This window comes from Eptesicus fuscus, chromosome 11 (genome assembly GCF_027574615.1).
Source record: "Eptesicus fuscus isolate TK198812 chromosome 11, DD_ASM_mEF_20220401, whole genome shotgun sequence".
NCBI classification, from domain to species: Eukaryota; Metazoa; Chordata; class Mammalia; order Chiroptera; family Vespertilionidae; genus Eptesicus; species Eptesicus fuscus.
In genome coordinates, this window is record NC_072483.1 from 33101292 (window position 1) to 33118374 (window position 17083).

The following is a 17083-nucleotide window of genomic DNA, read 5'->3' on the forward strand; positions in this document are numbered from 1 at the left end:
GAAATGTAAGTCCGCTCTAGAAAATAAAGTTTGAGGGATCTCGGCGCTAAAGCATTTCTGAGTTTTCATGCAACCACATGGTTGCTTTGCCTCAAGCAAGTACAACTTCATCACATTCTCACATATTCCTCATGGCATAATTCTAGAGTACCTTAAAATAAGATGGTTTATCTGCAAGGCATATCCTATTTTATAGCCTGAGTTCTTCCTAAAGTTTTTGTTTAATATCCAGCAAGTTATTTAACCCTCTGGGCTTTAAATATTTGAGTTTTACAATAAGAAAATCTTTTAGGATTTTCCCCTTTGGTATTTTTTGCAGGTCTTTTGGAAATGAGGTTTTACATATATATTATTTTATAGTTTTACAGAGTAGTCTGTAAAATAAATATATTACATAAGTAACAGTTTACTTCTACTTTAGACTGTGTTTGCTGTAAGCCATTCAAGTGGTTAACCCTTTGCACTCGCTTGCTTTTTTCTCGATTCCTTTATTCTAATGCTAACCTTTTCTTTGCACTCGATTCCTTTATTCTAATGCTAACCTTGTCGAGTCACACTCGACATCCGAGTGCAAAAGGTTAATTTTCACAGTTATTTCAGAACTAGAGGCCCGGTGCACGAAATTCGTGCATGGGGGTGTGTGTCCCTCAGCCCTGCCTGCACCCTCTCCAATCTGGGATCCCTCTCACAATCCAAGACTGCTGGCTCCCAACTGCTCGCCTGCCTGCCTGCCTGCCTGATTGCCCCTAACCACTTCTGCCTGCCAGCCTGATCAACCCCTAACCACTCCCCTGCCAGCCTGATCGACGCCTAACTGCTCCCCTGCTGGCCTGATTGCCCCCAACTGCCCTCCCTTGCCGGCCTGGTCACCCCAACTGCCCTCCCATGCAGGCCTGGTCATCCCTAAGTGCCCTCCCCTGCCGGCCTGGTCACCCCTAACTGCTCTCCCCTGCCGGCCCGGTCACCCTTAACTGCCCTCCCCTGCAGGCCTGGTCTCCCCCAACTGCCCTCCCTTGCAGGCCTGGTCCCTCCCAACTGCCCTCCCCTGCAGGCCTGGTCACCCCCATCTGCTCTCCCCTGCAGGCCTCGTTGCCACCAACTGCCCTCCGCTGCACACCTGGTTCCCCGACTGCCCTCTTCTGCAGGCTTGGTCCACCCCCCAACTGCCCTTCTCTGCTGGCCCGGTCACCCCTAACTTCCCTTCCTTGCAGACCTGGTCCCTCCCAACTGCCCACTCCTGTTGGCCTGATTGCCTTCCCATGCTGGCCATCTTGTGTCCACATGGGGTGGCCATCTTTGACCACATGGGGGCAGCCATCTTGTGTGTTGGAGTGATGGTCAATTTGCATATTATCTCTTTATTATCTACACTAATAAAAGAGAAAAGTGCAAATTGACCATACTTTCACGATGTCCACCAGCCAATCAGGAGTGAATAAGCAAATTAACACAACAAAGATGGCAGGTTAATTTGCATACACAGGCACCAAGCGGCCATGGCGATGATGCAGGCATTCCGCACTGCCCCAGCCGCTCCGGGCCTCTGGGCAGCGTGGGAAGGCAGAAAGGCAATTCCAAGCTGGAGCAAAGGCGGTGCCGGCAGCCAGGGGAAGGAAGGCCCATTCTTGCACGAATCTTCGTGCATCGGGCCTCTAGTAGGGTAAGCTTTTGTTGTTGTTAATCCTCACCCAAGGATATTTTTCCATTGATTTTTTTTTTTAGAGAGAGTGGAAGAGAGGGGGAGAGACACAGAGAGAAACATCTATGTGAAAAACAGCTATGTGATAGAGACACATCTATTGGTTGCCTCCTGCACACGGGTCAAGCCTGCAACTTGACCAGAACCCTTCAGTCCCTGGGCCAAAGCTCTATCCACTGAGCCAAACGGGTTAGGGCAAAATAAGCTTTTTTAAATTGCAGAACTGCAGGGTTTAAATGTTCATTACCTAAAAGATAACTCTGCATGTTTGTTTCCTTGAGAATGAAATACTCAAAAAATGAACCGATTCTAACCTAAAGTTGAAAATCACCTTTATCCCAGAAAATGGGCTATAGAGCAGTGGGTCATAGAATCATGATTTAGAACTGGAAGAGAAATTAAAGATTACCTAGTTTCTCATTTTACAGATTAGAAGAATTAAGGACCAGAGAAGGTGAGTGACTCCCACAAAATCCACAGCTGTAGAGCCAGGTGCTTTGGTTCAAAATGCTATGTTCTTTTTCTTATGTTGCCTAATCTGGCAGCCCTTTCCCTGAAAGGAAATAAGATAATCAGGGCTCTGGGATCAAAGCAATGAGGCTTGTCTATTGGGGGTGAAAGTGGTGGTAAGTTAATATAGTTGGGCATCCAAGCTTAGGAAATTTACATACTTTCCAATATTTGTGGATCAGGAGCTAGATTCCATTTGGTAAGGTCCAACCCTATACTGTTGGCACCACTTCTTGACTGAATGATCTGCAGCCAGGATTTCTACAAATTGTCAAAAAGCATTTCTTCAAGCATTGCTGGAATAATGTGAAATTGACCATCAAATACCAAAGCAAGATGATCATTTCCAATACAAAGTTGGCTGACTGGTAGAGCCCTGGTTGGGTTGAAGCCAGTGCAAATCTGCAAGCAATTGGAATGGTTTGTTGTTTAGGATGCTGTGGGGGTGCTGAAAGATTCTTACATTTCTTTCATCTTCTCCAGCTGAAGTTTTCTGTTGTTTATCACCTATCTGAGACACTCTGTAAGCTTTGGCTTTAGCAGCAGAAAAATGCATGGAGGTACATTGTCTGTCTGTATGCAACCGATTACTGGCATAACCTTATACGAATGAAACCACACACCAGGATTTTGACCTATCTTGCCTGACCTAAAAACCCAAGCTTGAACTAACTCTTCACTATGGAAACTAAGCAGCTTGAATTCATTTGGCTGGAAAATTTTCTGAAAAAGTTACTCAATAATAATGTGAAATAATCAATCAATACAACGAGGAATTCTTGGAATACAAGATGCTAAATAAGAGATCCATAGATTTTATTGTACTCTTTAAGGTACCATAATAGAAAGGTAATTGGGTGCCTATTTGCCTTATGAAAAGAAATACGTTAGTTCAAATTTTTGCTATTTGTTATTTTATCTTAGGTAAGTTACATAAACTCTCTGTACTTACCATCTGATCTAAGTTAACTTCTTATCTATAAAATGAGGATAATAAAACTCCATAGGCATATTGTAAGGATTAAATGAAATAATTCACAAAATATCTAATATAAAAATGATCTAATATAGGGTATAATACATAGTAATTACTCACTATATAACTGTTGTTTGTTATGCATATTGAAAATAATGTTGTATCTAATAATAATTCGACAATATTATATAATATATCCCCAAGGAATTCCATGCAGAGAATGTTGCCTTCTTTGTTTAAAATGACCCTGACACCTAGGAGATTGTTGCTTACCAGAAATTAAAAGGAAGAATTACATTTAAAATCTGTTGTCTTAAAAAAGATTATTCTTGGCACATACTTGCATTTCAAGGTTACAGGCTAGGGCTTTGCTGAGATAACATTCCAAGCTATAGCTTCGCCAAGCAAAGGGTTTTTTTCTGAGTTTTGATGTTAACCTAAAACTCTATAAATGGAGTAATCTTCTGAGAAAGAAAATTAATTTTCTTTGAGCCAAATTGAAATAAGAATTGGACTAGAAATAATCACATTCACTTACTCTTAAAAGAGTTATAATAATAGAAAAGAATTGGAGTATGACTTATCCCAGCTCTTGAAATGACTTGGAATACCCTTGAAAGGAGCCACAAATGTTAGAACACATTGGCCGGGCAGTGTGAGTAGGCACATGTTGCGATGTTTTGGATGTCAGGGTGATAAGATTCAAGTGGCCGCCGTAGTGGTGAGCTGGATAGATTTACGGGCTTTATTCCACGGAACTGAGATGTAGGCTATCTCTTCTTGCAGGTAATTCATTTTAGTAAAACTCCCTATTACGATAGAAAATTAATTCTCATCCTGAGTGTAGTCACAGAAATTCTGAAAGATGCTTAGTTCACTTTATCTCATTGGGAGGGTTTAGAGAATCAGGTTGTGGGAGGAATGTCCTAGTGGGCAGGTTTGTAGAAAGGGAAGGAAGTGAGGAAGTGCTCAGTGACATCCTCCCTCCTGGACTTTCAGCTTTTTTTGTGAAGAAGCAGTGTGGCCTGGGCCAGGCCAAAAGAGCGAAGAGTAACTAAGGCTGGTTTTAAGAGGTATAAAATGCGTGGTGTGTGTGGGGGGTGTGTGCATCAGACTAGCCTATGATTAATTCATTCTTAGATGGTGCTTTTTGGAAAATTTCAAGATCATAATCATTTGGTCATGTATTAAGCATTGTTTTAGGCACATTCAATGTATTATTTATTTCTTAAACAAAATCTTTTTATTGTTGCCTTTTACCTCTGAACCTTCATTTTACAGATGAGAAAGCTGAGTGAGCTATTAGGTATCTTGCTCAAGTCCGCACAACTCAGAAGCACTGAGGTTCGAACCTAGATATGTCCAAAGCCTGTCATAAAGCCAACAGTTCTCAATTTCTTTTTAATTTTAGGACTCCTTACTCTCTTAAATTATTTTTGTGGGTTTTATCTATTAAATGTTCTCCATATTGGAAATTTAAACAGATACATTTTAAATATGCTTCTTTAATAAAATTTAATATTTATTAAATATTTAATAACTGTAAATATATAAATACAAAATAAGAAACATCATATAGCACAAATAACATATTTCATAAAAATAACTATTTTCCAAAGCAAAAAGATTTGGTGACAGGAGTGGCTTTAATTTACATTTAAAATCTCTTTAATGTTTCATTAGTAGAAGGCAGCTGCATTCTCATATCTTTGCATTCAGTGTGTTGTGCTCTGTTGCTTTGGCTGATGTATATGAAGAAAACCTGCCCTTACACAGATACTCACCTGGCACCATACATAGCTATTAGAATATTACTGACGGTAGTCGCTATGCTGTACTTTATACAAACCTGTGACTGTGTGGTAACTACCAATCTGGACTTTCAGTCCCTTCACCTTATTCACCAAACTCCCAGCCTCCTTCCCCTCTGGCAACCATCAGTCTGTTTCCTGAGTCTATGAGTCTGTTTCTGTTTTGTTTGTCCGTTTATATTGTTCTTTGGATTCCACATATAAGTGAAATCTTTCTCTGTCTAACTTATTTCACTAGCATTACCCTCTGGGTTCATCCATGCTGTCGCAAACGATAAGATTCCATTCTTTTGTGGCTGAGTAATATTCCATTGTATATCTATACCACAGCTTTTTCTTTTTTTTTTAAATTCATTTGTCTACTGATGGGCACTTGGGTTGCTTTCACATCTTGGCTATTATAAATTATGCTGCATTAAACATAGGGGTACATATATTCTTTTGAATTAATTTTTAGTTTTTTTGAGGAACCTCCATACTGTTTTCCATAGTGGCTGCACCAGTCTGCATTCTCACCAACAGTCCAACAGGGTTTCCTTTTAGGAGGAGTTTTTATTTTATTTTTTTATCTTTATTGTTGAAAGTATTACATATGAGCCCCCCCCTCCCCACCCCCACTGACCTCTTCTGGTCCACCCCCATAGGAAGAGTTTTTAAATAACTTTTTCTGGTAACTGGGGATGTTCTTCTTTGATATTACACCAAAATTCAAGAAATGGCAGTTTCTTAAAGTTACCTGCAATGTGAAATCTGAAACTAAACCAATGAGTTTTTGTGCTCTGTTGTACTAAAGTCTATTTACTGCCTTGCACTTGAATGAGTCTCTTTACCCATTAGTAATTTTTTAACATCATGAATTGGTTATTTGGAAAATATTGTGTCATTGATCTCATCACCTGGACATGGACACACTTTATTCTGCACTATACAAACAGCCACGTTTGTTAGTAGTCACCGGTCTCCCCGGAGTAGACTTGGAAGTACTGAGGAGCTGCCAAGCTCATGGTGGTGAATACAGGTGTTCCAAATTTCTAACTTTTTTCGGTTTGAAAGCTCAAATTTTATCATCGACAACAAATACCACCACTTGGTTTCCTCAAAACGACAGGCTCACTTCATCCACTTGTGAGACTATATCTGCCAAGTACCCAAGGCAGGATAGCCATAGTCTGTCAGTCATTTTACATTTCATGTAAAAAAGTGGTGGTTGGGTTTGCAACTCAAATACTTGCCCGAGCGCTTTCCCTCAAGACAATAGCGGCACTGGGGTAGGCAGCAGAAGTGCCTTATGCGAGCTTCCCATTTTGCCACACAGAAAATTCAAGATGTATAGAAGGAGGAATCTTTAATGCCATCAGGAATTGTTATTGCCTCCCTACGGGCAGTTTTAAGTGAAGCTAACTTTTGTCCTCCCAACGGCATGGGATGAAGAATAAAATAAACTGGTGTATTCTTTAGTGGCAGCAGTTTTATCCACACTTCTTTCTTTTTTTAAAATGTAGTTTTTATTGATTTTATTGGCTGATGTATATGAAGAAAACCTGCCCTGGCACCATACATAGCTATTAGAATATTACTGACTGTAGTCGCTATGCTGTACTTTATACAAACCTGTGATTATTGATTTCAGAGAGGAGAGAGGGAGGAGAGATAGAAACATCAGTGGTGAGAGAGAATAATTGATTGGCTGCCTCCTACATGCCCCACACTAGGGATCGAGCCCGCAACCCGGGCACGTGCCCTGACCGGAAATTGAACTGTGACCTCCAGGTTCATAGTTTGATGCTCAACCAGTGACCCATGTCGGCCGGGCCACCCACATTTCTTTAGTGCCATCAGTACAAATGTCAGCACAATGAAATAACTACTTTCTTAGTATTTGTTTGAAAATACTTGTAACTCCACAAACCCCTGGGAGGGTCTCAGGGACCCCTAGTGGTGTGCGGGCTATACTTTGAGAACCAGTTTGTGCCACTGTCTCCTAGATTTGGTAGCTAATGATGAATCTGAATCTGGGTGATGCTTATCTTCTCTCCCCCCCCCCCCCCCCCCATGATTTTTTAGCCACTGCAGTTCACCATGCCTGTGGGGAACCTTTTTTCTGCCAAGGGCCATTTGGATATTTATAACATCATATGCAAGCTATACAAAGTTATCCACTTAAGAATTAGCCTGCTATATTTGGTCAGACATTTAATTAACTCACCCCTAATGCCTTGCCAGGGCCAGACCAAATGATTTCATGGGCTTTATGTGGCCCGCAGGCTGGAGACTGGCAAAGGGAATTCATGCTTTGTCCCTTTATCTTGTGTCTCTAGCTGAGAATAATGAGGTTTAAGATTGGGGGGGGGGTGCGCAGAGAGAAAACAGCAACTCGGAAACGAAGCTTTGACCTGTCGACAATAAAACAGTAGCTCCTGGCACCTGCACTTAGATCTCGTCCTTGAAGAAGGTTTTTTTTCTGGAGCTATTTTTCTTGTCCATGTCTCTTCTGGCTCCTGAGCAGCTGATTGGAAATTTGCCTAATTCACTTTTACAGCATGTGGTAATTACAGTGAATCTGTGAGGTGCTTAGTACATGATGCATGCTATCAGAGTCAGAAATAATTCTGCTTTCCAAAACCTATCATTACCCAATTTGAAACTGTTTGCCTATTGGTAATAAATAAAACAAAATGTGTGTAGCATGCACAGAGGTGAAAGTGGAAATTGACTACAGGAACTCGGCATTTATGTTATTTCATTGCATGATTACTAGTATATACATAAATCTGCAGAATGGGGCATCCATTTTTTTTTTCTGTCTTTAGATTCAAGATACTGCTTTGAAAGTTGCCCTTTTTTCATGCTTACCTCTTTTCTTTCCATCTTCTTTCATTTCCACAGAACTTCACTCTCACCTGTGTTTTCTTCTGTTCAGAATATCCCCAATGTGGAAGGGACAGGGACTGAGAGAACAGGGGGAAAGTGAAGGCTGTTTATAGCCTTTTTTTGCTGAAATGAGTTTACTGACCTGATATCATTTGACTAATGGGGTAAGATAATCAACCATGATATACTTTTATTTTATTTCCTAAATCACCTGGGCATGCCTGGGCCAGACCAAAGACCCAGGGAAGATCTTGCAGCTTAGAAAGAGGTTGTCCGCATGAGGTGAAATCTCTGAGGCAGGACATGGTACCCTCTGGCTGGCTTTTTAGGAACTGAGCAGCTGGCTCCTGCCTTTCAATTTGAAAGTTGTTTTTAAGGCACTTTTGCTCAAAGTCATCAAGTGGGAGTGGAGGTATTGATAAGAACCTTGGATTGGAGGGAAGCTAATTAATAGTCTATCCTTACATCAGACTAGATGCATATTAGCATTTTGAGTCAAGAGAATTGAAGCTCTGGCTGTGCTTGGCTATTTCCTACCTCCTTCCCTTTCTTCCTCTCTCTCTTCCTTCCTTTTTTTAAATTCATTATCTCTGAGTCATTTGCCTCCTATCCAGTTTGTGGCTGAACGTTTTTTCCATTTTTTTTCTTCAAACGATAAGGGAAAGTTTATTTAAAGTCACAGAGGCAGAAGAAGTGAGCCATTGAAGAAATGGGCTCAGGAAACAAGCTACACAGGGGAAAGAAGGGCCCTTGGAGCTTAGGAGAAAGGGAGAGGCCAGGAAAACACTGCTGGGGGTGGGGGTGGGGAAGGAAGGAGGCTGCTCCTTTGAGAGAGAGGCAGGGGGTTCTTGTCTTGAGGGTATTTATCTGGAGGGCGCAGGGGAGGATCCCAATAGAATATTCATCAGCCTTCCAGGTGTGCCCTTTCAGTTCATGGTCTCCACTGATTGGTTGGTCATTAATCAACTCAGCTGGTCCTGTTGTCAGCCCTGGCCTCACTTGTCTGTTTCCCTGCTTTTCTGGGCCTGGAGCTGAAGCACAACTGAGGCCTAGATGTATTTGATGTGGGTCAGAACCTCATTGTCCTGGAGGGTCCGAGCTGCATGACCAGCGATATGAAAGATCAGGGGGTCTGGGGACAAGGTCCTTGTTTTCCCAGCTTTGTCCGATGCTAGGCTTCCTGCCTGGATGGCCTTCTGTACCTGCCCCATCGCCCTTGCTCTGCTCACGTCTGTCTAACTGTGCAGCTGAAGTTTCCAGTGAGATGGCTGTGACAGTGGTTGAGGCAGTGACAGATGCTCCGAGTGTCCTGGACCAGCTCTTTTTTAGAGGCTGTGTCTGGAAAATCAACCAGAAGGACCTATGTGGCTGTTTTTCTCAACTCCTACATTAGAGTATTCCCCGTGGCCACTGAGGATATGGAGAGCCGAGACTGCCCTGGAACACCTGGACCCGTTGGTGACATTTCCTGTATAAAGATGACCCCCATGCCCAGCTCTGGGGCTCCCTGCTGTGACCCACCCCGGGGGCCCGTTCAGATGGTGTGGTCAGTGCCCATAGGTCAGACCGTCGGAGAGGCCTGAGAGAAGCCAGGGGGTTTGTAGCTAGTCATCTGATTTTCATAGTGACTTTTGGCCTTTCTTTAGTCTCCTACCAGTTGTAAAAAGAAAAAAAATCTGTTATTATTTCCAAGCTTCTAATGATCAGTGCTTAAAAAATCCACTCTCTCCTGAGGCCTAGTTGTGTAGGGCCCAATTAAAATAAATCAAATGAAAATAAGTATCTAGTAGCAGATGCTGTGAGGTTGTGTGTGCAGTGGTTTTGGAATGAAACTTCGGCCCTGACCAGCAACCGGCCCTGTTAGTTTGGGTAAGCTGCCATAACAGAGCCACTTTGTGGGGCCCAGGGGTGGTGTGTTTCCTTGCCAGGGTTGCCACGCCAGGTCTTTTGAAGATTAAATGTAACTTGCTTGCGTGTGGCTATGTTAAATGCATACATTTTGTGATAGTCTGCCCGAGGCTGTTGGGGGAAAATCTGAGGCCAGCGTCTTTTTTCCCCACCTTGCGGCCTCCTGGAACCACCTACAGACAGGAGATTCCATCCTGGAGAGGGCGGGGCTAAAAGGAAGAATGGCCCAGCCAGCATGGCTCAGTGGTTGAGCATCAACCTATGAACCAGGAGGTCACAGTCAGGGCACAGGCCGGGTTGTGGGCTTGATCCCCAGTAGGGGCCGTACAGGAGGCAGCCGATCAGTGATTCTCTCTCATCATTGATGTTTCTCTATCTCTCTGTCCCTCTCCCTTCCTCTCAAATCAATTTTAAAAACTTTTTTTTTTTTAAAAGGAAGAATGAACTGTGAGGCTAAAACAAAAACAAAGAAAATACCCTCCAAAAAACAAAAATAGAAAGCAGGCATCCTGAGTTCCAGATTTTTTTTTTTTCTCCTTTTAAGACAGTGACCTCAAGGGGTTGCTCGTCCTTAAGGACACATGGCAAGATTGACCAACGGTTCACCAGCTCCCGTGGTAGCTCTCGGGCCCACGCCTGCTAGGCCTCGTGGGCGGGTGTGCATGGAAGAGGCAACCATTTTGGAATGCCCTTGGCCGATGTACCTTGTTTCACTTCTGTGATAGTAGCCGATATTATTTGTTCGAGTTTCCACTCCAGTGAAGGCTTCATGGGGTATCCCATGTTTTCTGATGATGGACGCCCTGGGGAACCCTGTAAGGTGGGGTAACAGCTGTTTTATCTCCAGTACCTAAGAGTTCTGTTCGACCAGCCGACTTCATCTCTTGGAATGATTATGAAAAAGGAATAAAAACTTGTAAAAGAAAGCCAGGGAACTGCATTCAAACCCACCACTCAGATGCAAGGTGATCTCTGTTTTCAAAAGAATTTTTGGAAAACATGGTATTGGTCACGTCTCAACTCTGATGATGGTATGCGGTGTCTGCAACTTCTTGAAAGGTTTTAACATTCGTGGAAAAAGTTAAGCAAATCATCCCTATCGAATTTCCAGAAGCCCATAAACACGGGCCTCTCATTGGCTGGTGGAGCGTTTTCTGCAGCTTCGTGTGCCAAGGAAAGAGTCGAATGTGGATTTGGACTCGCGCCTGGATTTCAGTGGTTATGTCGTCATGTCCCCCGTCTGCCTCCCTCCCCGTGCAGTCTTGGCTCCTGTAGCAAGCGGGCTGGGGATCAGTTATGGTGGAAAAAGTGCATTTAGCAAGGGCCTTTTTTTAGAAAGTTTCTTAGGGGTTATCTTAAGTCTCTTGAGCAGTGAAATTCAAAGAAGGCCCACAGATGCCTCCGGCCCCCTATTCTTGCACATTGAAATGTGGCGGTTTTCTTGGTTGCTCTACCTGAAAGCTCCTACCTGGTGTGGTAGAGTCTAGGCTTCCTTAGTTACCGCTTTCCTTTCAGGCGATGAATGTTTGTGGTGGAAAAACAAAAGTTTCACCGTGGCCTTTCGTGGCAGAGCATGTGACGAATCTCCCCCATAATTTTTCCCCCCAACAGATGGGTCAGAGAGTTTTTGAATGAAGAAAACAAAGGCCTCGATGTCCTGGTGGAGTATCTGTCGTTTGCGCAGTATGCGGTCACGTAAGTAAAACTTGGCTTGTTTCTTTTGCATTTTATGTGGTCACAGAAGATGCAGCTCAGTGGTACCGTTACACCCTGCGCTGCCGGGGAAACCAGAAGCAGATGTGCTGTGGTCTAAGGAGGCTTGTTTCTATTCAAACAGCTCAAAGCAAATCCCATAATTGTTATTAGGAATGCTTTTACGGCAGAAGTAAAACAGCGGAGTAAAAATTACCCTTCAAGAGTCCTTATTTTAAAAAGAACTACTTTGTTTAGTGCTCAAGTCACATATATCCATAAGGTAGAATACTCCAGCACTCACTGAGAGAGGTGTATGATATATTGTTGAGTGAGTAAAGCAGGGTACAGGAGAGTGACTCCCTTTTTGTTTTAATAAATTACATATATGTGTGTATTAGCATGTGCTAGTAAATGTAGAAATGAATAGCAGGCTGGGAGCGGTGAACAAGAGGCTTGCCCTTTTTACTTTTATGTATTTGTATGGACTTGCCTTTCATAAAGGTGAAGGGGACAAAGTTGGAGCAAAGAAGAAAAAAAGTAACTTATTTAACCTAGTTTTTGTTCGTTCGTTCATGAACTTTTCCTATTCGCTTCACTTCTGGAAAGATTTACAACAGGAATGAGAAGTACATTTGAATGAGATATTCTATTCTCCACATTTCCTCCTTTAATCAAAAAATATTTCTGTGTCCACAGATATGCTCTCACACATCTTGAGAAATAGTATTGTATTTTTAATTTACTGGAAGACATGATGGCTCAGGTGTTATTTCCCCCCCTCAATTATTTTAAAAGCAATCACTTGTTTTTTTTATATTGCCTCACTCCAATAAAGTCTTAAGACCTAACCAGATGCTATTTTATCTTATTATCCTTATCACTTCCTTGAGAATTTGTGAGGAGAAAGCTATAATTATTCCTACCTTATAGATGCAGAAACTAAAGAATTAACTGAAACTGGCTTGATGAGTTTCAGCTTTGATAACTTTTATATATGGAATAGAGTACAAAAAACCAAAACACAGGTTCTTATCTTCCTGAGAAAGTGTCCTCTGAAATATAATCTTAGTTTTTATAGCATACGCTTCCAAAGGTTGTTTCTTATCTCCACTATATCAAAACTGCTAATCTCCTTTTGCTCTTCATATCATATGACAAACCAATAATCTGGAAGATTATGTATGGAATTAAGGAAGGGCTAAGAAACATCAGGAATAATGGAAAGAATGGTATGCTTTGTGCTATATGTTTGCTGTAATTTACCTTTTTTCTACATCACAATAGAGCTTTGGAACCAGCTTTTCCAAATGTACCCCTACATAAAACCCACGGGAAAAGGCCGTGCCACCATGAGGGAATTCTTCTCGTCTGTGGCAGAAGATCAAACCCAACAAAAGATCAGAACTCAGAGCTTTTGCTTCCCAATCTTTTTTTTTTTTTTTTTGCTTTGGCTTCACATTTGTGCTGATTAGTGATTAGTTTTGGTTTTCTTTTGCATTAATTAGATGACAAATTATATAGAGACACATACTTTATGTTCTTTCTTGAAACTAATGGGCTGGAAAATTCCTTGCTATTCCTTGGCATGTGACAACTTCCTAGCCCACGGAATGTGAAAGAACGGGCTCAGGCTCCACCCCTAAAGCACAGGCTTTCACCGTGGTGGTGCCTTTTGCTGCTGTGTGAGAGTGGGGACCAGCCGAAAGGAACATGAGAGCTGGACAGCTGAATGACGTGGGGGCTGCAGAGAGACTCGGCGAGAGTGGGGCGGACTTGAGCGACCGTGGAATGTCCCCTCGGCTTACCTTCTCCTATCTCAATTATAGACTTCTATTTTTAGTACTCAGGGATCTATTGGATTTCTCAGCTTCCACCTCTTTTCTGTTCAGCAGTGTTTCCTGAATCCTAAGGCATGACAGAATTGTCAGACCAATTCAATGCCATTATATATACCAGCCTGTGACATCTGGATTAATACTTATTAGATGGAGAACATCACCTGGTTTACAGATGACTGTTCTAACCAAATATTTTATTTTGGCCATCATACTTTTTATAAAAGTCATACTTTTTCATAAAAAGTCATACTCATTATTTCCAATATTGTATTGGTGCTGTTTCTTCTGTGATAGCCTCCAAGATCTTCCAGATGATATTAATTATAGTTGCCTTCTGTTTCTTCTCTATCTGATCAGGTGTTGCTTGGTGGAACTTTGGGTAGAAACGATTGATAAAATACTTTTTTGGGGAAAGCAGAGCTTCTGACTTTGGGAGGGGAAAATACATAGAACTCAAAGGTCTGTCTGTTTAAAAATGCTGCCCCTAAAATTATACAAGACCGAGTGACTTAACTTGCCATTTATTCTAACATGGTTAACATGAGTAATAACCTCAAAAATGTCAGAGAAACAACAGCCCTACTTTAAAGAGCACCACATTGGGAAGCTATTCCAAAATCAAAGCAAATTCATAAGTTTGCGAGTAATGTATCACATATGGTTGGAAAAGCACACTTGCCAACACACTAGGAGAAAACGCGCAGTGAAAATTGATGGGTAGGAATAAATTAGTATAAGCCCAACATATTGACGTGTTAAAGCAAAATGAAGACATCTGTACGATTCCACCCTCCCCCACCTCCCATCTGAGCAGTGTTGGCAATTGGTAAGCTAGCAAACTTTATAGTAAAATGCAGATACATCACTATTTAGTTTTTGCTGCTGTTCAGCTACTTTGCCTGGCCCAGTATTTGTCATTCTGTATTTTCGAAGCTACCACCGAGTCCATGGACGTTCTTTTGTATTCCCCTTTTAGTTTTTGTTAGTTTGTTTGCAAAGACTACCCAGATTAAGGTGCAGGCATATAAAAGGAATAAGTTATGCACATCCATGTGTTTGTGTAAATGTGACTCTCTAAGTCTCTCGTGGCATTTCTCTTTTGTTTCAGTTTTGACTTTGACAGCGTGGAAAGCACCGTGGAGAGCTCGGTGGACAAATCAAAGCCCTGGAGTAGGTCCATCGAGGACCTGCACAGAGGCAGCAACCTGCCCTCCCCCGTGGGCAGCAGTGTGTCCCGCTCCGGAAGACATTCTGCACTGCGGTGAGTTTCTTGAACCAGGAGGGAGGCACAGGTGGTAGAATCCACAGGGACAGCAGGGCCCCTCGCGTCTGCGATGACCCTGGGCCATGGATTGCTATATCTTGCCACGTGGCACTTCCATTTCCAGTCATTTCAGAATGCAAGTTTCTTCGCGAGTTCCTGGGGTCATCACTGGGGCCATGCTCTGTAGCGTGAGGTAGCTTTCAGGAAACACCATCCCTTCATTCAGCACAGAGAGTAAGTCCTGCTGCCGTAGGGCACAACAGCAGAGGGTTCTGCACAGGCACATGCTTTTCTGGAACCAGGGAGATGCTGGCATCGTGACTGAGGCTCTGTTTTCTGGGTAGAGGCAGCGCATTGAGATGTGAGGATTTCTAGAACACCTTGTTGATGTTTGTACCCTGCTGCCCCCCCTCCCCTCCTCCAGTGGTAGCTCAGGTGAGTGTTCTGTGAGATGTCTTCTTAGTCACAGGCATGGAATGTAGTGATCATTTTTATTGATGAGATGCCTTTAAGCATGTTTCTTTGGTCACCTGTCAATCTTCTGTTTCCTTCTAAGGATTCCTTCTCCAGTCTCTCCTGGCTGAAATACCACCATGTTAAGGGAGGGTGGGTGCCGACCACCTGTATCACTAATGGGCATAGTATCACTGAGTTGTTCATCCACTCATCGTGAATGAACAGTCATTCATGCACTGGAAAATATTTTTGAGCTTCTATAATTTGCCAAGCACTGTACTTAGAGTTACTGTCCATGGGTGTGTAAGTCAAAACTGCCTGCCAAGACGGAGACATACATATTCAGAAAGGTTTTTATGTTCCAGAAGTTTAATACAAATTTTTATTAGGAAGCCCCACATTCCCAAACGTTGCTTACGCTTTGTATCTTGAAGAGTTTATCTCACTTATTTCAGGCTTGACCTGGCAGGTGGACTTTGTTCCTGTCAGTGTTTAAGGTCACCGTGGGTACCAGGTCATTGCAGTTAAGTCACGTGTCCGGGTGCAGCCAACGAATGTGGGACTTTTAGGCTTTCCATGTCTGGTAGCCTTTTAATTACTTCTAGTCCCTTCGACTTGGGTTTTTGGTCTTGGGAAGTTAACCTCTAATGAAATTCAGTTCTGTTGAAGGATTTGATGTTTGAATATGATGCCTCCAATCAACCTTTCAGATTTTTTTTGGTTTGGAAATGCCAAAAATATTAATGGGTTTAGAGTCCTATATAATACAGAGGTAATATGCAAATTGACTCTCATGCCCTTGTGTCACAAAATGGCCGCCCCATGTTGTCACAAGATGGCCACCCCCACGTTGTCACAAGATGGCCACCACAAAGATGGCTGCCCTCAGGTCATCACAAGATGGTCGCCCCCACATCATCGCAAGATGACCACCCCCACATTGTCACAAGATGGCCACCACAAGATGGCTGCCCCCATGTTGTCACAAGATGGCCAGCAGGGGAGGGCAGTTGGGGGTGACCAGGCCTGCAGGGGAGGGTAGTTGGGGGAGACCAGGCCTGCAGGGGAGGGCAGTTGGGGGTGATTGGGCTGGCAGGGGAGCAGTTAGGTGTCAATCATGCCGGCAGGGGAGAGGTTAGGTGTCAGGCCAGCAGGGGAGTGGTTAGGGGGCTATCAGGCAGGCAGGCAGGCAAGTGGTTAGGAGTCAGCAGTCCCGGATTGTGAGGGGGATGTCCGAATGCCAGTTTAGGGATCAGGCCTAAACCAGCAGTTGAACATCCCTCAAGGAGTCCCAGATTGGAGAGGGTGCAGGCTGGGCTGAGGAGACACCCCCCCCCCCAGTGCATGAATTTCATGCACCGGGCCTCTAGTGACTCAATAATAATGAAGAGCAGTGTCTTAATTCATCTCGAGGTATTTGCATTAGTCCAAGGGCTCTATAACCTGCTAGTCTGCATCAACTTTACATGTAGACAGGGACACATGTGGGCCAATTTGGAAGCTGAAGAAAGGCCAGTTGTGCCTAAAGAATTTCCTAATCACCTTGGTACTTGAATGGAAATTCTTACCATTAGTATAGTTATAACTATATGTAAGAGATCTAATGGACAAACTAGATGTTAATTTGCTTTTCCATCATTTCTTACCTAGAAAGGATCATTTATTGGCTAGCTCTACCCTAACAAGGATTCATTTCTTGATTAATAATTCATTATGCCTGTTTTTGAATGATTAAAGACTGAGGAGCTCATGTTGTTTCTGGTAGAGTGGGAGAGTCAGGAAAATGTGGGAAACATCCCAGGTCCAAGGAGAGTTGTAATCCTGGCCCCTGGAAGGCATGGTACAGGGACATCAATTTCTGATTTACTTCATGGTTGGATCCAGGTAGATCCTGCTAGAATTCACTTTAAATTGGAAAAATAGACCAAAAATATAGAGAGATGGACATGATGGAAATGCTTTTCTGAGGAACTCGGGAAGTATGTGGCATTTCCGGTTGGCAGGTGTGCTTGAAGATGACCAACTAAGAAACCAGCATCACCTTCTTCTGTTTGT

The 17083-nt window shown here is 42.9% G+C and overlaps 1 protein-coding gene across 4 annotated transcripts in view; it reads left to right on the forward strand.

Moving 5' to 3' along the window:
* The window catches only part of FMNL2 (formin like 2), a 309881-nt gene that overhangs the window by 207339 nt on the left and 85459 nt on the right, over nucleotides 1-17083 (forward strand). For all 4 annotated transcript variants that reach the window (XM_054723483.1, XM_054723486.1, XM_054723484.1 and 1 more), the window contains exons 5-6: nucleotides 11387-11470; nucleotides 14417-14569. In XM_054723483.1, the coding sequence (XP_054579458.1) occupies nucleotides 11387-11470; nucleotides 14417-14569 (237 nt within the window). The remainder of the gene's footprint in view (nucleotides 1-11386; nucleotides 11471-14416; nucleotides 14570-17083) is intronic.